Source organism: Dipodomys merriami, unplaced genomic scaffold (assembly GCF_024711535.1).
Source record: "Dipodomys merriami isolate MVZ:Mamm:240054 unplaced genomic scaffold, mDipMer1.0.p SCAF_263, whole genome shotgun sequence".
Classification (NCBI taxonomy): domain Eukaryota; kingdom Metazoa; phylum Chordata; class Mammalia; order Rodentia; family Heteromyidae; genus Dipodomys; species Dipodomys merriami.
Window position 1 is genome coordinate 444978 of NW_027204082.1, and position 22523 is coordinate 467500.

The 22523-nt window shown below is 38.5% G+C and overlaps 1 protein-coding gene across 1 annotated transcript in view; it reads right to left on the reverse strand.

Annotated features, from left to right (window-relative positions):
* Positions 1 to 3606: 3606 nt before the first annotated feature.
* The window catches only part of LOC138837133 (arylsulfatase B), a 168190-nt gene continuing 149273 nt past the window's right edge, over positions 3607 to 22523 (reverse strand). Inside the window, exons 7-8 of the mRNA XM_070035923.1 lie at positions 5952 to 6074; positions 3607 to 4062 (exon numbers count right to left, since the gene is read on the reverse strand). Coding sequence (XP_069892024.1) covers positions 3797 to 4062; positions 5952 to 6074 — 389 coding nt within the window. The 3' untranslated portion in view covers positions 3607 to 3796. The remainder of the gene's footprint in view (positions 4063 to 5951; positions 6075 to 22523) is intronic.

Below are 22523 nucleotides of genomic sequence, written 5' to 3' on the forward strand. Positions count from 1 at the left end.
CTCAAGTGGTAGAGTGCTTGCCTTGAGCTGCAGAGCTGAGGCCCCACGACCAAAAATAAAAAATCCTCACCTCATGTTGGCTAGGAAGTAAAAGAGGGGAGGGCCAGGGTTCCAATTAACCCTTGAGGGCTCACTCCCAATGATTAATTTCTTTCTAATAGGCCCTATATGCTAAAGGTTCCACTACCTCCCAACAACACTGTGAACTGGGAAAGAAGTCCTCAAAATGTGGGTATTTGAAGGATGGTGAAGATCCAAACTGAATGTTTTAAAAATTGCATATTACCTCAGACTATTTTTGGTACAATATTATTTCATGTCCTTGAAGTTCAGTCACTGTACAGACAACCAACCAGCATTTAAAGAATTATCTACCATGACAGGCATTACTATGGAAATAGGGTTATGGGACTTTAGGGATTATCTAAATCTTCCCATCCCTTTACAAGGGGAAAACTGAACACAGAGGTTAAGAGATCTGTGGTCATTTTACCTTTAAGTAGCAAAATTGGTTCCTTTTTCTACTACCTATCTTCAAATAAAATGTGATAAGTGCATGTGGACTTGCTTAGATGATTTCTTCTACCAGGAGGCTGTGATCATTGTACTGAAATATGTCTGTAAATATGTGTATAACTGTAACCATCTCTTCACAAAGTAGGAGACTCCTTCCCTTGAGTATGGGCTGAATTTAGTGACATTTGTAATGAACAGTGAAGAGGTGGAAGTGACAGTGTACAACAAAAGACGAGGTAATAAAAGGTCCTGTAGCTGCTCCTTGCTACCTCTCTCTCCAGATTATTTGCTCTGGTGGAACTCATCTGACTTTTATAAGACCATTGAAGCAGTCTCTGGTGATGACCACATGCAAGGAACTGAGGTTACTGGCCAAGAGCCTGGCAAGTGAGTCATCTCAGATGGGGCCTCCAAGTCCACCCACACCTTCAGATACTTATAGCTCTGTGTAAGTGCTGGACCATATCTCATGAAAAGCCATACATCCTTCCCCTCACAGAATGTATGAAACAGTAAGTGTTTTTTAAGCTGTTAAATTTGGGGAGCCAATCTGTTACACAGCAATAGAAAATTATACACTTTCTTATTTTGTTTTTGTTCCTACCTATTCAATACCATGGTTTATAGCATCCCCTACTTGCTCCCAGCTATACTAGAGATGTACTCAGGGCTTCATGCTTGCCAGAAAAATACTCTACCACCACTTGAACCACATCTCCCAGTCCTTTTGCTTTTTTTTTTTTTCAGATAGGATCATGCACTTTTGCTTGTACTAGATTTACTGAGACTTCTACCTCGGCCACCTGAGTAGCTGGAACCACAGGAGTGTGCCATTAACTCAGCTGTAGTGGTATTTAGGACAATGTCTGGTCAACTGTTTTGACCAATACTTTTGCTATATTTACTTACATAACAATTTTACTTTTATAATTCACATACCATAAAACATGCAAATTTAAAACATCTGTGATAAAAACCTTCATAACATTAACTTGACTATTTTCACTGTTTCTAAGTGTACAGTTTTGTAGTGTTAAGTGCATTCACAATGCTCTGCAGCCACTGTCACTACGTGCATTCAGAACTCTCACTGTTACAAGTAGTAGCCCATAGCTATGGTCCAAACTCTGTTACTGCTACAAGTAGTAGCCCCATAGTTATGGTCCAGAACTCTGTTACTGTTACAAGTAGTAGCACCATAGCTATGGCTATGATCTGATTTTGTTCCTCAAATAGGGAACAATCATGGAGTGATAAAGAACTGCTTTACAATTTATAAAAAACAACCTTTAAAGTGAAACCAATTTAGAAAGAAGTAACATTAATACTCCTAATGACTATATGAATGTTTGCTTTAAAGGAAAAAATCTAATAAGCTTATTCAGATAATGGCTTTTAAACTCTTTTAATAATCCATTCAATGCAGAACATCCTCAATACATGCAACAACAAGGATCTGGAGTTGGGGACAGCTGTTGGGAGTATGACAGGGAGTGTAGTGTGGCCTCAAGTCTTAGACTACTAATGGCACTATAGGCCTGGAATGAGGAGGCTGCAGAGGGAATATTTAAGTTCAGTGGTTCATACTCTCTGACACAGGTTTGAGAGGGAGAGGTGACATTTTGGCTAGCTATTTGCCGGCCCAAAGGTTGAGTAAAGGTAAGTAAAGGATGTCATTAGTTCTAGTACTATTTTCTTGCGAGAGTCTTATTTTAATATAGTACCAGGAAATATTGCTATTGAATGGAAAGATGGCTATACAAAAAGGATCTCTATAATATTATTTTGTGGTTTTAATGTCTAATATCTAACGAAGAATAGAAATGGCACGGTATGTAGATTACGCTCTCACAGGGAAGCTTGAGAACAGAACAGTAATGGAGAAAGATATATTTCCCTCCCATTCAGCCCATTGAACTAGCATCTTTCATAATATGAGATTTTCTCATTTAGTTGCTCTTTCGTTTATTTGGAATACTGTTTTGTGTGTACTCTATGTCACAGGTACTGTCACAGGCCTTGGTGATGAGCTATGAATGAAGCAGTGGTGCTAATGAAAAGTGGAGTTTTGTACCTCTACTTAGTTTGTCACTCTTTGCAGCTAATTGGAACCAATTCCCATTAGCAGAATGTCAATGAGTCTGAGAAAGGGTTGCAGGTCAAACCGTACATCCTCTTTTCTCAAGCCCAGAATCCCAATATAAGCAACAAGACAGAGAATAAGAGAAATGTGAGTGGCTTTCCTCTACTTTACCCAGACACTGGCCATGTCCTCCTTCAAATAGTCACTTCCATCATTTCTGGACAAACTGTTCCTTTCCTGCTCAGAAACAGCAATGCAGCTCATAAAGTAATAGGCAATACAGCCAAAACTGTTGGCGAACTCCAAGCAACTTTGAAGGAATCTCCCTGAACAGATTTAACAGACTCACTTACCCCGCCCCCCCCCATCCTCTTGCTGTTCCCCAGGGACCATAAAATGTCTCAGCCACCTTTTCTGGATAGCTCTGAGAGGTATTCCATAGCTCAGGTGCTCACAATGGACAGGAAAGTAGCGTTCTCAGGCCCAGGACATTGGACTCAAAAGGTATGGCAGGAATTAGTCACTGGAGAACTGGAGATGACAGGAAGTCTAAATCGAATGCGAAATGGCTGGGGAAGTGTAAGATAAAAACATTTCTTTATTGTAGACACCAAAACCAAGGTGTAGACACATTTCCATGTTGACCTTAATGAAATGGGCCTTACAATGCCATGATGAGCTGAGTGCAGCGGGGGATGAGGGGTCATTAACTTGGAATGCCTGAACATGATCTCTCACAGACAGGAAGAGCCCCTGGCCAACAGAGCCATGAACAACTGTCTGCTCCCTCATTTGTTACAACAAATGTGAGTCATTCCAATAAAACTGGTTAATGGTAGTGGGAAATCTAAAGTGTAACCTGTGAGGCAAAAAGAGCCAGCTGTTCCAGCTTCCAGGACTCAATGGGAACTTTCTATGTCAAGTTAAGTTCCCAGCTGTCCCACAGCTTATGAAGCCGCAATGAACCCGGCTGCCCTAGCCCCCCAGACACAAACTTCAGCCAACAGTAGAGCCTTCCAGATTTTATTGGCTTCTGAAATACACTAGAAGTCAGACTTCTTGGTATGATTTGGGAGCTTAAAAAGGACCAGGTGAATCCAGGGAGGAGAATAAAGGAGATGAGCAGCCACAAGAGTCAAGGCCTAAGTGGAGCTTTAAACAGAAAGGTGTTACAACTTCCCCCAAATCTAACCTCAGCTACATCCAAGGGCCCCACACACCCGTGTCCTTGGGATCACAGCGGAGGTCCTGTGGAGGGAAGTATGCAGGCACTGAGTGTTGCTGGTAGTACTGCAGGCGAGAAAGGAGCTTCTTCACGATGTGGGGATTTTCTCTGGACAGGTCGTGTCTTTCTTCTGGGTCCCGATCAATATCAAAAAGCCAGAGGGTCTTGTTTGGTGGATCCAATGAAGCTATCTCAAAATTATTAGATTGAGATGGCGGGGGGAACCAGTAACCACAGCCTGGTTAAAACAAAAAAACAAAAAACAAAGAAAACCCCAGAGATGTTTATTGTGGAAGACAAGCATTAGAGCAGGTTCTAATTTCAGGGAGTGTCTAGGGACAAGGCCGTGTAGGCTCGTGGATGTAGACACGTAAAAAGGATGTGATTCTTGGTGCCATCTCTAGACTTGTCCCAGACTTTGGCTTCCAGTGCTTTAAAAAGACATGTCTTAGGGCTGGGAAGGTGGCTCAGTGGGAGAGTTACATGCTTGAGGCCCTGCATTCGATTCCTCAGCACCACATAAGCAGAAAAAGCCGGAAGTGGCACTGTGGCTCAAGTGGTAGAATGCTAGTTTTGAGTTGAAGAGCTGAGAAACAGTGCCCAGGCCCGGAGTTCAGGCTCCACGACCACCACCATCACCAACAAAAGACATGTCTTACTGGTTTACAACCAGGGACATCTAGAATATGTGTGTACATATTGTGTCCAAGGGAATATTTTCAATTGTCACAAGGAATGGGGTGACCATATGCTAATATTTAGTAGGCATAGACTCGTGGTGTAAAATATCTTGCATCACTTCCAATGATGAAAAATTGTTATGCTGTAAATGCCAAGAATACTCCATACGAAGCAATGCTAAATTATATGCAGCCTTAATCATCATACCTGCTACTGACAAAAGTTTTGAAAAGATGTCCTTTTGCAGGGCCAGACTTGAAATTAATATGAGGAAGTAAACCGAAAAAAAAGCAGACCAGCTCTGCTCTCACTACACCTCTTTCAATTTCCAAGATTAGCAGAGATAGAAGGGGATATCTGATACAAAGTCCTAAACCCAAACCCATCAGAGAAAGATCAAGACTTGCAAAATCACTGTTATTACCCAGCTCAAAAATATAAAAACTACAGATAAGAATAGTCATTTTTAGTCTCTAAATTCCCATTTCTTAATGGGAACAGTAAATGTTTATCCTCCATTTCTCCTTATTTAACCGTGGTTTACAAAAATAAATCCTTGCTAAAGCTTTAGGGAGAAGAAGAGGGAGAGACAGGAGGAGGGAGAGAAACGGAGAGAAGAGAGAGAGAGAGGCAGAGAGAGAGAGAAACGGAGAGAAGAGAGAGAGAGAGGCAGAGAGAGAGAGAGAGAGAGAGAGAGAGAGAGAGAGAGAGAGAGAGAGAGAGAGAGAGAGAGAGAGAGAGAGAGAGAGAGAGAGATCTTTCTGAGATAATATAATCAGGGTAGTAGCCTCCTTCTCCAGTTGAAAGTTTATCACCCAGGCATTCTTGGTTAGCTAGATGTGCTGTACTTGACAGCAATACATAACTTGAAACCAGCATTTTCTCAAGAAGCATTTGAGTGACATTTCTTCTTTTCACTTTACTATAGTAGTTAATTTGCCCCTCCCAATTATTTTGGGATCAGGACCACTGGTGAAATAATTTCTCATTACCTCCTTATTCAAACGCCCTAGAAATATATTTTTCCAAAGGCAGTCATTTTGGTAGAGCCTTTCCTTGATGTTCTGGTGGGAAAGCCTACTTGGGCCATGACAATAATGGAAACAGTATCATCAGGAACAGGCTGTCTTAAGGGTAGGATAAGAAATCCCTGAATAGAGTTGTCTTCTAGTGACACACATCTGGTCATAAAGCATAGAATGCTTGCAGGGCTAATTACCATTTCAGGTATCTGAGCAATATGATAGGAGGGTGAAGCTTAAGAGCCTTGTGGAGCCAGATATGAGGCAGGAATGGTTAGAAAAAGAAGGTTAAGGTTTTCCCTTTCCATTTAAAAAGTGGTCAAGAGGATAAAGTTCCAAGAGTGCAGACTAGAGATAGCACCCAGGGACTCAGCCCTTCCCTATCCACTGCAGGAAGTGATGCTGGCTAAGCTAAGTCTTCTACCTGGGGAGCCTGTGAGGAGTTTCCAGTTTCTGTGTCTAATTGCAGCATGGACAGATGAGTTAAAGGCTGAATACTCCAGAAGAGAAGAGTTGTCCTTGGCTGGAGCCAGGCTGTTGCCAGGACCTGGGAAGAAAAAGTTTGCAGAAGTTAGATTGCTATTATTGGACTATATCATTATAAATCAGCATTTTATATCATTCTTGCAGAACAGTAGCTTCTATTCAACATTGGCATGCAAATGTGTGCTGCCACAGAAATGAATCTTTTATTAAATATAAGCAGAAAGCTATAGTTACATGAAATGTCAGTCATAAACCACCACAAATATAAAGGAAATCCCAAAGAGATTAGAATGCTAATTCATCCCTAAAATTGCTGTGTTCTGCCAATGTACAAATGGCTCTACGCAGAACAGTGTTCTGTTACAGCAGTGACAATCGTTGTGGTTTCTGTGAGGGTAGGTGTTTTTTTCCTTCTTAAATATATAAATTAAATGTGTTCTGTGTCTAGTTATAACTATGTAAAAGTATAAAAATTATAAAATGCTCATTTTATTTTATTTTTTGAGGTATTGGGGATTGAAATCAGGCCCTTAGCACTTTTTAAAAATTTATTGTAAAGATGCTGTACAGAAGGTTACAGTTACATGAATGAGGGAATGAGTACATATCTTGTCAAGCATTGTTACCCCTTCCCTTGTTCTCCCACTATCCTTTCCCTCCCCAACCTTCCCCCCCTGCCCCACCCAAAGTTGTAAAGTTGAATTCCAATATACCGTCTGTGGGTATCATCTTTGCAATGGGTCATCCTGTATCCTTGTTTCAGCATTTTGTTAGTCCCCTTCCCCTCCCCATATTAGACAAACGTATATACAAGATTCAGGGTACCAAAATCAAGTACAGCGACAGCAAGGAATATACCATAGGGGGAAGAACATATAAAGGAAACAAAAAAAAAATCACATAGTACATTTAAAATAACAACAAAAACAAGGAAAGGCCTCTTGTGTCCCTATCTTGGGGTTCATATGTACATAGCTTTTGAGCCTTTTCTGCTCATCTGATAAAATTATCCTAGACGTATACTAGTTATTGCAAATGAGGGAAATCATGGGACCTATATTTCTTTGGGTCTGGCTTACTTCACTTAATATAATTTTTTCCAAGTCTTTCCATTCCCTAAAAAATGGGGTGGTATCATTCTTTCTGATGGAAGCACAGAATTCATATATATATATATATATATATATATATATATATATATATATATATATATATATATATCACATTTTCTTGATTCATTCATCTACTGCGGGGCATCTGGGTTGGTTCCATATCTTAACTATGGTGAATAACACTGAGATAAACATAGTTGTGCTGGTAGCTTTAGTATGGCCCTCTTTGTGATCATTTGGGTAAATGCCCAGAAGTGGGATTGCTGCATCATAGGGGAGCACTATGTGGAGTCTTTTGAGGAACCTCCATACTGCTTTCCAGAGTGGTTGAACAAGTTTACACTCCCAACCAACCAGGCAGTAGGGTTCCCTTTTGGCCACATCCCCTCCAGCATGGGTTGTTATTAGATTTCTTGATTATAGCCACTCTAACTGGGGTGAGATGGAATCTCAATCTTGTTTTGATTTGCATTTCTTTTATGGCCAGACAAGTTAAACATTTCTTTTATGTCTATTGGCCATTCTTATTTCTTCTTCAGAGAAGTCTCTCTTTAAGTCTTTAGCCTGGTTGTTAATGGGGCAGTTGTTTCTTTGAGGATATTTTTGGAGGATTTAATTTTTTGAGTTCCAGGTATATTTTAGATATGAGACCCTTGACCATTGTATAGCTACTGGGCTTTCTTATTAGCTATGTCCTTTGCTATGCAGAAGCACTGCAGTTTCATGCAATCCCATTTGTCCAGCCTTTCTTTGATTTGTTGTGGTTCTAGGTCTTTATTAAGAAAATTTCAGCCTGTGCCAAGGAGCCCTAGGGTTTCTTCTATTCCTTCCTGTAATGTTTTCATGGTGTCTGCTTTGACTCTGAGGTCTTTGATCCATTTGGAGTTGATTCTGGTACCGGGTGATATATAAGGATTTAGCTTTAGTTTTCTACAGGTGTTTAAACAATTTTACCAGCACCATTTACTGAAAAGGCTGTCTTTCCTCCATTCTATTTTTTTGGCTCCCTTATCAAAGATTAGGTGGTTATAGGTCTGTGGGTTCATTTCTGGGTCTTCAGTTCTATTCCATTGGTCCTGAGGTCTGTTCTTGTGGCACTACCATGTTGTTTTGATTACTATGGCTTTGTCGTAGAGTTTGAAGTTTGGTATTGCTATTCCTCCAGCACTGTTTTTTCTGCTAAGGATTATTTTTGCTATTTGGAGTCTTTTATTGTTCCATATGAATTTTTGGGTTGCTTCTATTTCATTGAAGAATGAGGTTGGGATATTGATGGGTATCACATTGAATTTGTAGATAGCCTTGGGAACTATTGCCATTTTCATGATGTTAATCCTCCAAATCAGGAGCGTGGGAAGTTTTTCTATTTCCTTAGTTTTGCTTTGATTTCCTCTTTCAAGTTTCTAAAGTTTTCATCCTAGAGGTTCTTCACTTCTTTAGTTAACTCCTAGGTATTTTATTTTTTGTGGGGCTATTACAAAAGGAGTTGCTTTCCTGATTTCAGCTGCACTCTTCTCACTGTTGGCATACAGGAAAGCCATTGATTTTTGATATTCCCTGCTACTTTGCCAATATTTTGGACCAGCTCAAGTAACTTGGGAGTGGAGTCCATGGGGGTGCTTTAAATACAACATCATGTCATCTGCAAAGAGGGAGAGTTTTACTTCATCTTTCCCTATTTGGATCCCCTTTATGTTTGTTCTAGCTAGGCATTCTAATACTAAATTGAAGAGGAGTAGAAAGAGTGGACATCCTTGTCTTGTCCCTGAGTTTAGAGGAAATGGCTTTAGCTTTTTGCCATTAAGTATAATGCTAGGCCTCAGCACTTTTGAGGCAGGTACTCTACCACTCAGACTACGCCTCCAGTCCCTAAAATGTTTATTTTAATGTTCTATCTCAAGCTGTAGAGTTTAAACATGCTATGAAAAAGTGTATATGCTTATTTTTAAACTACACTTAGGAAATCTAAGGGTAAGTGAACACTTAGTTGACTGTTGAGACAGAATAACTGTGGGTATAAAGATAAATTTTAAATTGCTCATGTGTACTGGGGTTTGAACTCAGAGCCTTATGCTTTCTAAGTATGTGTTCTTCCATTTGTGCCAAATCTTCAGCCAAAAGAATAAATTCTGCATATAATTTATTGATTGGAAACATGGATTATATTAACTTATCAGTTTGAGGTTTTAATACTAATGGTCATTAAATTGTTAGGGGAATATTTACTAATACCTACCCGCTCGAGTATGGTACCCATCAAGAGGCAAGGGCCAGAAACATTGACACAAAAATCTTGCTTTGTTGTTGATAAACTCATTTGGAGAGATTTAGATTGATAATGATAATTGATAATTACTACCAATGGATGATAATTGACTCGACTTGGAAAAACTTACTGCTTTTACCAACAGCTAAGGGTCTCCATCAGAGTTCACAGTGCAGATGAGACATACACTGGCTCCAAATTTAGATCCATGTTCCTTCTTTGGGAAACTCCCTTCGTTGCCCGCCTTAGGAATACATTTGACACATAGAGCGCTCCTCTATATGAATGCAAATATGGAAGCTCCTCTACCTCATGCTTACCTGTGCATATTTAAAAGCCTCAATTTCTACTTAATAATGTTTATTCTGTTTTAAGTTAAATTTTCTCTGTTAACTTTTCAAAGGTAGTCTTGGCAGTCATCAGAGAGTACTTAAAAGGATTGCTGAACTATCAACCCAATAACAAATGTCCACAGTGTACCTCTGTATAGGCACAGACTCTTGCACCGTGGCAAACCTAAGCCAAGACGTTCCTTTTATAGGAGACTGAGAAGCTGGGCATAGAAGTATGTACCTGTAGTCCCAGCTGCTGGGAAGGCTAAGGCAGGTGATTTGATTTGCTTGAGCCTCAGAAGTTCAAGACCACCTTGAGAAACAGATTGTCTCAGAAAAAGATGCTGAGGTGCCCATGTGTTTGCCAAAGCAGGATTTCAGTGCTTGCTAGGGCTTTAACATGGGGGAGAGCTCCATGCAGAAAGCACAGTTGGGGTGAAAAAGAGACTGGTCATCAGTCTTGGAAAGCAACCCTGAGGAGACATGTGGAGACCAATCTAATAAACATCAGCAGTTTCAGCCTTAAATATCACACACCAAGAGGAAAACCTTTTGACCTCTTGCTTCTTTGCTTGTGGATATTTTGGCTCCAACAAGGTAAGTAGGGATGTCTATCATAGGAAGCAAGCTCTTAAAACACAGACGGTGGTAAAACTGTGAAGCCTTGTATCTTACTCCTTACAAGTTTGTATAAAGGCCATGCTTTCATACCAAAGAATGTGAAATAAAACAAACATGTTTTGTGAACATAAGCCAAAGAAGGAAGCAGCTATCTCAGCCTTACTTATGTTTATGTATATATCTTTTCCTTAAAACAAACAGGATCATAAAACACCCAAACAATAAATAAGTTTAAGACTAAACAATGAAAGATACTATTATCTCAACTTCAATTTTTTTAAGAATTTTAGAAAATAACAGGGAATAATATAACTTAACACCTTGTAAGACATCATCTACAATAAACAGGGGTTCTATTTTTCCATATTTACATTGATTTTAACAAAATAAATTGGACAACAAAGTCTCCTTTTTTTTCCCTCTTGATTCAGTCCTTGTATCTACTCACCAGCAGCCGCCACTGTCATGTCATGTACCTCAGCTATTTGAAAATGCAGGAGCATGTGTATGTGAAAAGGAGTATATGTAGTACTGCTTTATACTTTTAGAAGGGACGTATGTGTGTTGTGTTCTGCAACACATGTGTGTATTCTGCAACTTGCCTTGTCATTGGCTGTTGTATTTAGAACTTTGTTATTATGTATGCATATATATTCCTCTTAACTATTCAGTAATACTATATAAAAATAACACAGATTATTCATCTATTCCCTGATGATAGGCATTCAAGAATTCATTATTATTATTATTTGCTATTATTAACTATCCTACAATGAATACCACTGTCTGTGCACACATGTGGGAATCTCTCTGGGGTCTGAGTGTAGAAGTAGAACCGTCCAATTGAGAGATACATACATTTCCAACTTTACAGCACATACTAATTGACCCTCCTATTGGTACTGTCTCCATTTATTCAGATCCTATATCTAATATTTTCAGACTTAAAAACTGATATCTAGAGTTTTTAGACAGAAGCTTAATATTTAAAAAACATTCAAACAACAAGAATCATCTTTTTGTCTGTCATTCCAGGGGATGCTTTAAAACTACTTAAAAATATCAGCCATGAAAAAAATGCACATATCACAAGTATTCACCTTGATAAACAGTGATTGTTTCCTATAAACAAAAGCCCAATCAAGAAGCAGAAAATTGCTAGGACTTCAGGACCCTGAACATGGCCCAAAGGCATTCCCTTCTCTCTCAAAGTATCTGCTATCCCAACTTTGAACAGCAGAGATACTTTTGATCTTTGTGTAGTATTTATTCTGACTGGCTCCTTTTGAACACACAATGCTTATGGGACTCATCTACATTGTTGGGGCTGGCCTATTTCTAGAACTTCATTTTCATCCCTGGATAGTATTCTGTTGATAAAAATTACACCCTCTCCCTTACATTTATATTTAAAATCTGCCTGGAATTGAGTTTTGTCCATAAAGTGATTTGTTTTATAATAGGGCTTTGAATTGACCAAACACAATTGATTGTAAAGACGGTCCCTTTATCCCTCTCATCTGTGGTGATACCTGTGCCAAATGCCTATTTCCCCAGTAAGTCAGTCTTACGATCACTACTGTCCCATAGAACTTTCTGTGACATGGAAATGTTCAGCAGCTTGCTGCCTGATGTTGACACTAGCTAACATGGCCCTTGAGCATCTGAAGTGTGGCTGGTATAGCTGAGGCACTAAAGTTTTGATTCAATTTTCATGTGCACCTGGTGGCTACTAACATTTGGTGGCACACCTCGGGAGTTTGCAACTCATCACCATGGGCTTTTATCTACCCCTGTGCTGACAACAGTCTGTCTTGTTTACTGATCTGCTGGCATATGTTCCCTAAGTCTGCTATTGTTTGAGATTTATCTGATCATCTTTGAAGTTTTGCATTTTTAATATAAATTTTAGGAGCAGCTTGTCAAATTTCACACTATATCTCTGGGACTTTAATAATCAAACTGAGGTATTGGAGTCTTAAAACATTGAGATTTATAATTAATGAGTCTGGTAGATCCAACATTTATTTCAGTTTTGAGGGTTTTTAAAATAGTTTTATGTTTTTCTGTAGTATACATCTTTTGTGGGGATATGCATAGTTGGTTTGCAAATAATATTCAAAAATATATTTCATATTCTGCATGTTCATTGCTACCATATAAAAATGAGGTGGCTGTGTGTGTGTGGTATGTGTATATGCTACTACTGAACTCAAGACATGGCCACTGTCTCTTAGCTTTTTCACTCAAGGCTTGTATTCTGCCATTTGAGCCATACCTCCACATCTAGGCTTGTGGTGGTTAACTGGACATAAGAATCTCATGGACTTCCCTATCTGGGCTGGCTTTGAACTGTTATTTTTAGACCTCAGCCTCCTGAGTAGCCAGAATTGCAGATGTGAACCACTGGCACCCAGCTGAAATTGGCTTTTTAAAAAACATATTGACCTTGTATCCAGTAACTCTGTGACTGGCATTTGTATATTTTCTTTGGACAATGCCTATCCAGGTCCTTTCCCCTTTTTTAAGAACTTAAAAAATTATGATTGACATATATCTAAAATGTAAAATTTGATGTTTTAATAAATATATTTTGTGAAATAATTTCCTCAACCTAATAACCTATTCATTACTTCACATATTTAACTTTTGTGTGAGAATACTTAAGAACCACTCTTTTAGTAAAGTTCAAATGTACAATATAATATAATTAACTCTAATCACTATCAGATCACCAGAATGTCCACTTACTACTAAAAGTTTGTATCTTTGATTGCCTTCATTCCTTGCACCTCTTACCAGCAATTGAAAGCCACTGTTCTATTTTGTATTTTTCTACATACAAGAAATCATGCAGTATTTGTAATTCTGCAACTGGCTTATTTCACTTAGAACAATATCTTCTAGGTTTTTCTATCTCTTCATAAATCCTTAGTCCATTTCTGATTGAGTTGTCTCTATCATTTGGTTGTAAGAAATCTTTATACATTCTAGATACAAGTCCTTTATCAGATGCAAACAATCCCTTTCTGTGATTGTCCCTTTAATTTCTTGTTGGTGTCCTTTGACACCAACAAGGTTTTTTTTTTTTTTTATGGTTGTGAACTCAGGGCCTTGTGCTTGTTAGGCATTCTACCACTTCAGCCATGACCTAACCCTTAAAAAGTTAATTTTAATAAACTTCTACTTTGTTATTGTTATTTTTGGCGAGATATCTAAGAAACCACTGGCTTATCTAAGATCACAAAGACTTACATCTAGGCTTTCTTTTAAGAATTTATAGTTTTAGCTCTTAGGTTTAGGTCTTTGATCCATTTTAAATTGTTTTTATGGATGGTGGGAGACAAGAGAGAAACTTCATTCTTTTGTTTGTGGATTTCCAGGTGTCCCAACATTATTTGCTGAGGAAACTATTGTTTGATTATTTTGGATCTTTGTCAAATACTGACTATAAATGGAAGACTTATTTCTATTCTACTGACCGGTGTGCCTATTTTTACTCCAGAATGACACTATTTTGATTACTGTGCTTAGGAGCATTTGTTGTTGTTGTTGTTTGTTTGCTTGATTTGGTGATACCGGGATTTGAACTGAGGGCCTCCTGCTTGCTAGATAGGCTCTGTAATACTGAGTCACTCTTTCACTAGAAATAATTTTTGAAATAAATAAGTTCAGGCATGTCTGCCTCATCCAGGCATGGTGGTCCACATCTATAATTCCAGCTACTGGTTAGGTGAAGGCAAAGGACCTTGCATTTGAGTCCAGATATTTAAAATTAACAAGAACTTATTTCAAAAACAAAATGAAAGCAAAAAAAATAGAGATGTGGGCTCAAGTAGTAGAGCAATGCCCTAGCAATAGTGAGCCTTTTGGTTCTGATCCTCGGTACCAGTACCATCACTACCATTTACTTCCTTGATAATCTAGGTGTCTTATTTTCCTTTCTTTGCCTAGTTGCAATGCTTAGAATCTCTAATATATTCTGGCACAAATGGTGAGAATAGACATCCTTGTATTCCTGATTTTAGGAGGAAACCAGTCACTCTTTAAACATGATGCTAGGTGTAGGTCTTGGGTAGATGCTCTCTATTAGGTTTAATAATACCCCTTCTATTCCTAAGTTTGAGTGCTTTTATTATGGAGGGGTTTTGAGTTTTGTCAAAGGTTTTTCTGAATCTATTGAGATTATGCTGTGAGCATGTGTGTGTGTGTGTGTGTGTGTGTGTCCGTGTGTCCGTGTCCTTTATTCTGTTGACATGGCATATTAATTAATTTTCAGCTGTTAAACTGACCTTACATTCCTGGGATAAACCCCACTTGGTTATGGTATATAATCCTTTTATTTATTGCTAAATCCCATCTGTTAGTCTTTGGTTGAGAATTGTTGTATCTATATTAATAAGAAATACTAGATTATTAAATTTGACATTTTGATGATTAAATTGAGTGTGTGAGACTGATAACTGAAATCAAAGAATGAAGCACAGATTTCTTAGATTGTTAACAAACTTTTAAAAGTTCTCTGAAGAGTTAGACTAGGTTCAGATTTAAGAAATGTTTGTTGAACTCTGAAAACATTACAGGATGGAATAGGAGAAACCCTAGGTCTCCTTGGCTCAGGCCGAAATTTTCTGAATAGAGACCCGGAAACACAACAAATCAAAGAAAGGTTGGACAAATGGGATTGCATAAAGTTGCAGAGCTTCTGCAGGGCAAATGACATAGCTAGCAAGATCAATAGAAAGCCCACGGATTGGGAGAAGATCTTTACTAGCCATACAACAGACAAGGGTCTCATATCTAAAATATACTTGGAACTCAAAAAATTAAACCCCCCAACAACAAATCCTCAAAGAAACAACTGCCCAATAAATAAGTGGGCGAAAGACTTAAAGAGAAACTTCTCTGAAGAAGAAAGAAGGATGGCCAATAGAGACATGAAGAAATGTTCAACATCTCTAGCCATAAAAGAAATGCAAATCAAAACAACATTGAGAGATCACCTCACTCCAGTTAGAACGGCAAAAATCAAGAACTCTAACAACAACAGATGCTGGAGGGGATGTGGACAGAAAGGAACCTTACTTCATTGTTGGTGGGAATGTAAACTTGTTCAACCACTTTGGAAAGCAGTATGGAGGTTCCTCAAAAGACTTCACATAGAACTCCCCTATGACCCAGCAATCCCACTTTTGGGCATTTACCCAAATGTTTACAAACAAGACCACACTAAAGCTACCAGCACAACTATGTTTATTGCAGCATTGTTTACCATAGCTAAGATATGGAACCAACCCAGATGCCCCTCAGTAGATGAATGGATCAAGAAAATGTGGTATATTTACACAATGGAATTCTATGCCTCCATCAGAAAGAATGACATTGCCCCATTTGTTAGGAAATGGAAAAACTTGGAAAAAATTATATTAAGTGAAGTAAGCCAAGCCCAAAGAAACATAGGTCCCATGGTTTCCCTTATTTGTAATATCTAGTATATGTATGAGTCAAGTGGAAAAGGTCAGATAATGTGATGTCAGGAAAATGAACCCTTAGATGTGTATTTTAATGTTTTTTTTCTTTCATGCATGTGTTTCTAATGCATTTATAAGATTATCTCTTTGCTGCTTTGTATATCCCTCCCCCACAGTATAACCCCTGCTTTCACTATATTTGATGTCAGTATAACTTGTGGAGGAGATGGGGAAAAACCAGTTGTTTAAGGATACAGGTGGACCTGTTGCAACAATGAGAAGTACAAGTTGTCGTGTCCAAAACTAGCTTTACAACGTCAGTGCGGGGGGGGGGGGGGAAGGAGAAGGATTGGGATTGGGGGGAGGGGGGAGGCTGGGAAGGGATGTGAAGGGTAAACAAAGGAGGAGGCTGCAATGCTTGGTAAGAAATGTACGCATTATCCTGACCACGTAATTGTAACTCCTCTGTACAGTATGTTCACAAATAAAATTAAATTAAATTTAAAAAAAAGAAATGTTTGTTGATTAATGACAGTAGTAATAGAGCACTGTGCTCTGAAATTCTATGGCATGAAATGGTAAGTAAGGAAATATCCAAGAGAAATTTATTTATTTATATTTCATTTATTTTCTGTTGGTTATGACGCTTGAACGTCCCTGAGCAATTTTGCTCAAGACTAGCACTCTACCACGTTGAGCTATAGCACCACTTCTGGTTTTTAAGTGGTTAATTGAATATAAGAGTCTCAGGGGGACTTTTCTGCCTGGACTGGCTTCAAACCATGATCCTCAGATCTCAGCCTCCTGAGTAGCTAGGATTACAGGTGTGAGCCACTGGCTCCTGGCTCAAAGAGAAATTTAAAAGGTGAAATCCAAGATGTTATATATGGGTATATAACACAATTAATATTCTAAAGTTTCAAGCTTTGTGATTGGGAGAACATTGTTGGTGTTGGTAGAATAGATACAGGCACAGGAAATAGTGGGGAGAATATAGTTCTGGTACTGAAAATATTGACCTGAGGAACTAATATGAGCTCAAAGCTGATAATACCACTACATATTGGAGGCATAGGACAAGACCCTGCATAAGAGGCTGAAGGCCTATTCTGATTTATCTACTGCAGGTAGTGACCAGTGAGCCCTGAAAATGGTTAGGTGTATGGAAGGGTGGGCAAAAGCAAAGCAGAACCCCAGAAACAAAGGGATATTAGTAAATGAAGAAGAAGAAATAATATAAGCAGAAAATTCATTCAAAGGGTTAGAAATCCTTCATCAAAAGTGTCAAATAATCCACCCACCAGTTTGCTGGAAAAGAAAGGGTACTGGTTTTGTTAACTTTGGGGAAGAACTAGGGAGTTTCAAGGGAAACAGAAAACAGAAAGAGTTTGCTTTTCCTTCTAAACTAAAAGTGATCTCAGATAATAAAATTTTCTAGCCAGACTGAAATACTGTAATAATTTGGATTGGCCACATGTTCTGATTTCAGAAATGAGAAATAACACAAGCACGAATCTTTAGGGCAAATGAAGGTAAGCCTCATCCTATTACTATGTAGTAAATCTATAGAGCTTCTTATGTGAACAAAATCTGAAAGTTTAAAGTTAAGGAGTTTTCAGAATAAGGTGGAACACCCTTTCTGTGGAAAATTATGTTCTTCACAGCTCATAGGGGCTCCAAAAGGACCTTAGAGATTTCTTGAGCATGAGGACCTGGTTTGAAGGGGGTCATCTCTATTTCAACAGAGAAGTTCAATCCTAATCTATAAGATAAGTTATATGTCTTATGTCTATTTTATTGTTGGAACAAAGGGCCTACAGTTACAGTGTAGGTTGAAAGGTACTTTTTTGTTGTTGTTGTGTTGGTTGTGAGTCTTAAACTCTGGGCCAAGCGCTGTCCTTGAGCTCCAGCTCAAGGCGAGCGCTCTACCACTTGAACTACAGTGCCACTTCCTTGAAAGGTACTTTTTAATAGTGAGTGTTGTGTTCACTAAATTGCAAAAGGTCCAGGAGTACCTGGGGGTAATTCTGATCTTTAGAAAAGGCAACTTTTCTCTCTTAACTTTATAGGATATCTTCCTGACTATGTAAATTACTATTGAATATAGTTTAATTATATTTTATAAGACATCACTTTTCTAGTAGATAATTTATACACACAGAAAAAAAGTAAGATTATGAAATGAATAAGGAAATAAAAATTACCTGAAAATTTATGAATTGCTGTTAACATTTTGGTGCATAACCTCTGAAGCTTTAAAATATTATTATCTTTAAGTAATTATGTAAATTATATACAAAGGGGGTTAAACAAAGGAGTTGCCAGCAGTTTATCAATACAATATATATTGATCAATGTCATCCCTTTCAACATTCTCACCCATCCCTCCTCTACCCACCTCTTTCCCCATTCTTCCTAATTTTGTAGGATATACATTGGATTCTTGACTTCTCTTCTTAATTGGCTACCTCTTTCCCCTTGACCCTACCACTTTCAAGTACCCACTTCTGGTGTTTTATGTTTCTGAACTTTGACTTTGCCATTCTAGGGAATAACACTATATAAGTTCTTCCTTGAATCTATCATTTTTCAGTTAATACATTTACATACACTTGCATATCACCCAACATACTTACCTTTAAGTTTATAAGCTATATCTAGCTTCCACATATAAGTGAAAACATGCCTTTGTTTCTCCTGGCCTGATTTAATTCACTTAGCATAATTTTTTCCAAGGTCTTTCCATTTCTTTACAAATGGTGCAATATCATTCTTTCTAACAGATAGTAAAATCCTATTGTGTGCATATTAACAAAATGCTTTAAAAAATAAACCTAGTAACTGACCTGCAAAGAAGAAAGGGAAGTTCAATTAAAGCAGTATATTTTAATGTCCACAGAAAATAACATACATGTATGGATTGGCAAGAAACTAATAGAGAACTTTATATCTATCCAAATATGAAAACAAACAAAAGCCAGTTTGCTTCTGAGGTGGGCAATAATGTATGGAGCAATACCCAAGAAGGGTAGTTCTTGACAATACACAGAATGGAATGCTACAGAACAAGAGTAATAGAAGTCATCAAGAAGTCGAGGACTGAGTTTCTCCTGGATACAGAAAGAAGAAAGCTGCAGCTGACAAAATAATGAAAGGCTAAATTCAGGAAGGACTGGATGTACCCTATAATGCTTTCAAGGGTGGAAGTAATAGGGAGATATATTAAAATGATAGTGTTAGCTGCTAACCTTACCAAACATAATAACACAGATTACACATTATTTTAAGTGCTTTGTATCTAGTTCAGTGCCCAATAATCCAGTCATTTCTTGTCCTATGGATGAGAACACTGAGGCACAGAGAGATAAAGTGTCATCCTGGCTTAATAGAGCAAGGATTGATTCTATGTTTTCTTTTCTTTTTTGATATTAGTGAGACTTTTCAAATCAGGGCCTTTTTCTTTCCAGGCAAGTACTCTACTACTCAAGCCATGCCTCCATCATGCAAGAATGTTTCTAATAGTCAAAGCTACTTCAAGTTGGGGGAAATGGGCTTGTGTGGGAGTAGGTAATATGAAATTAAGGCTTATAAGGAAGGTTGTAGGCAAGTGATAGGGATTCCTGAGCATCTGTGCAGAGTGAATGGGATAGCGAGGTCTCTTCCCTGAAATGACACCAAGTAGAATGAGTCAGGCATTGTTGGAAAGTAGGGCTTTGGAAAATGTGTCCTTGAAGGAAATAGTGCTACAGATGTTAATGAGGATGTGGGAAAGGGCTATGAGATAGAAGTAGAATCCAACCATCTCTTCTCTCTTAAGGCCACGGTGCATATGAGTACACAGCAGGTACTCTTAGAGTCAAATTGCTTATGTCTAAATCTCACCTCCTGCCTCACAAGCTTTGTGATCCTGTTAGTTGATCTTCCTGGCTTCAGTTGCTTTATCTGCATAATGGAACAATAGTGTCTACAGCATTTTTCAACATGCTAACATATTGAAAAAGATTAATAATAGGTCAAGCATATAAAAAGTGTGCAATAAACATTATTACCAGTTGTACATATTTCAGGCAACTTCAGTTTCAGTTTATTTTTTTATTATTACACCCTCCTTTATTTTTTCCCTACCTCAGTTTATTATCTATAAAATTAGTCCAATAATAGAAAGAGAGATGAGATCTATATGATGCTGAACTATGTGATATATTATTAAGTCTACTGCTAACACCATCAACAATAAAAGTAATAACAACTAATACTTATAAGCACTTACTCTGTGATTATGAACATAGATATTGTCGAGGTTAATGTGTATGTGAACTCAATTTCTGCAATAGTTCCATGAAACAGGTAATAATGTCTAGCAATTAGCAGTGAATGTTATCATCACTATAAATGCTTTTAAAATTATCTTCTTAAACCCATGAAAAAGTAGGGAAAGAAAGCAAAAGAAAGTTGGCAGAAAAATGAAACAAAACAAAAACAAAAAGCAAACCTACTTCTATTATCTAGGTGTGAAGAAGACTTACATTTTCCCTATATGCATGTTCTAGAATTTGACCAACGTTGAGGAAAGATTTATGGATGGATGTATAATTTGCTACTTGGAGGAGTTAGTCCCTTTCTTGTCCTATTGTTTGGCCTGCTCTGTTTTCACCAAGCTCTGTGTGTGTGTGTGTGTGTGTGTGTGTGTGTGTGTGTGTGTGTGTGTGCGCACGCGCGTGCATGTGTGTGCGCACGCACGCATGTATGCATGCATGTGCCAATACTAGGGCTAGAACGCAATGCCTCATGCTTTTCTTGCTATACCACTCACCTATTTCACTCCTGGCTATAGCTCTTCCACTAGAGCTTTGACTCCACTATAACTTTGTACAGGTTATATAGAGGTTAGACACTCAGGGATTTGTGTGTTCAGGGTGGCTCTTAACTGTGCTTCTCAAATTTCAGCCTCCAAAGTAGCTAAGATTATGGATGTGAGCACCAATGCCCTGCAAGCTCTCTTTTAAAATCAGTTTTGTAATTTTTGTAATTTATGGAGATAAATTGAAATTTTCCTTTGAAGGTTACCAATCCTCTTGCTTTTTCCTGCCTGCATGATGCCATCTTCACACATTCACAGTAAAATTTACTCATTTGGGGTCTACAGGGGGAACCGCTCAGCTTTTCTGTAAAGTGAGTTAATCCATTGTCATCCATTGACATCCATTGCCAACTTTTCTGTTTAAGAGCAACTTATTTGCTTATTTATTATGTGAATCCAGGGTCTCTCAAAGTTTTCATTTAAGTTGTCAATTTCAAATGTTCAAAGAACCCCGAACTCTTCAGTAAATTCACTTAGGTCTTTTTCGTGTAGCTGGTGTGAGCCACTGGCCAAAGCCTGTGGCCCCAACCGCCCCACGCACATGGAGGCTGCAGCTGGATGGCTGTGCTCAGCGCACATGTGGATCAGATCTCCAGGCTGCTCCAGGCTGTGGTTGCACCTCTCCCAGTCACCACAGGCTCTGGCCAAGGCTGCACTCTCATCTCGCTGTGTGGTAAGCACTTACAGACTGAGAGGCGAGTGTGTACACTATTGTCTTGTTTCTTATTTTGTAAAGCACTGTGGAGCCCAACATAGTTGTTTCCTTAAAAATAGCTTCCTAAAACACACCAGCTGGAACCCCTGCACTCTGAGCTGATGCTTCCTGTGACCTCTCTGTTTAGCGTTTGAAGATAGCCCACAGCAGCCCTGTGGATGGCTCTCCCAGCTCTGGAGCTGTGATAAACAGCAGTGTGAGGAGTTCAGCTGCAGTATGGCCTTTGCCTTTTTGCTAGTTCTAAAAGGAAACCAGAACAGAGTACTGCACATTTCAGAAGCCTTCAGAACAACCTTTGGTTGTCTAATCAAGACATTGAACCACTTAATATTATTAGGTGTGTGACAGGGAGTAGCAGTTCTGGAAATACAAAGTGGGGAACTTTGATTCATGCAGAGGATAGAGAAAGTCTCATCCATGTAAAACCCAAAGCCAAAAACAAACAAACAAAAAAGCTCTCAATAGTTTGGATGGATCAGGAAGGCTGGATGGACTGTACAGTGGGAACATGATATAGACAGGGGCACAATCCTGTAGGAGGACTTACAATGTTTTTTATTTTTATTTTACTGGTCCTGAGGCTTGAACTCAGAGCCTAAGTGCTATCCCTGAGCCTCTTTGTGTTCAAGGTTAGTGCTCTACCACTTGAGCCACACTGCCATTTCTGGTTTTCTGGTGGTTAATTGGAGATAAGAGTCTCATAGACTTTCCTGCCCCGGCTGGCTTCAAACTGTGATCCTTAGATCTCAAGCCTGCTGAGTAGCAAGGATTACAGACATGAGCCACTGCCTGGTTACCCATACTGTTCTTCTACTTAAAACTCCAGAAATTCCTGTTATGTAATTTCTGCTATAACTTTAGCATAAACATTTCTTGAGATCTTCTGAAATATTTAATCTCACCTACGTACTGTCAATGAATCTCAGTTTGCTTGCCATTCATTTTATGGACTGCTTGCTTTTTCATTTAATGAACATTCTTGGTCTTGCCACCTTATTTACAAATAATAACAGCAAGGATCCTGACTCAAAAGGGCCATTTGATCTCATATGTTATTTTGGAAAAAATAGAATGGATTTAAAAGATTGCAATTGCACATGCCTGTAATGTGAAGTGTTTGTTGAAGCCACAC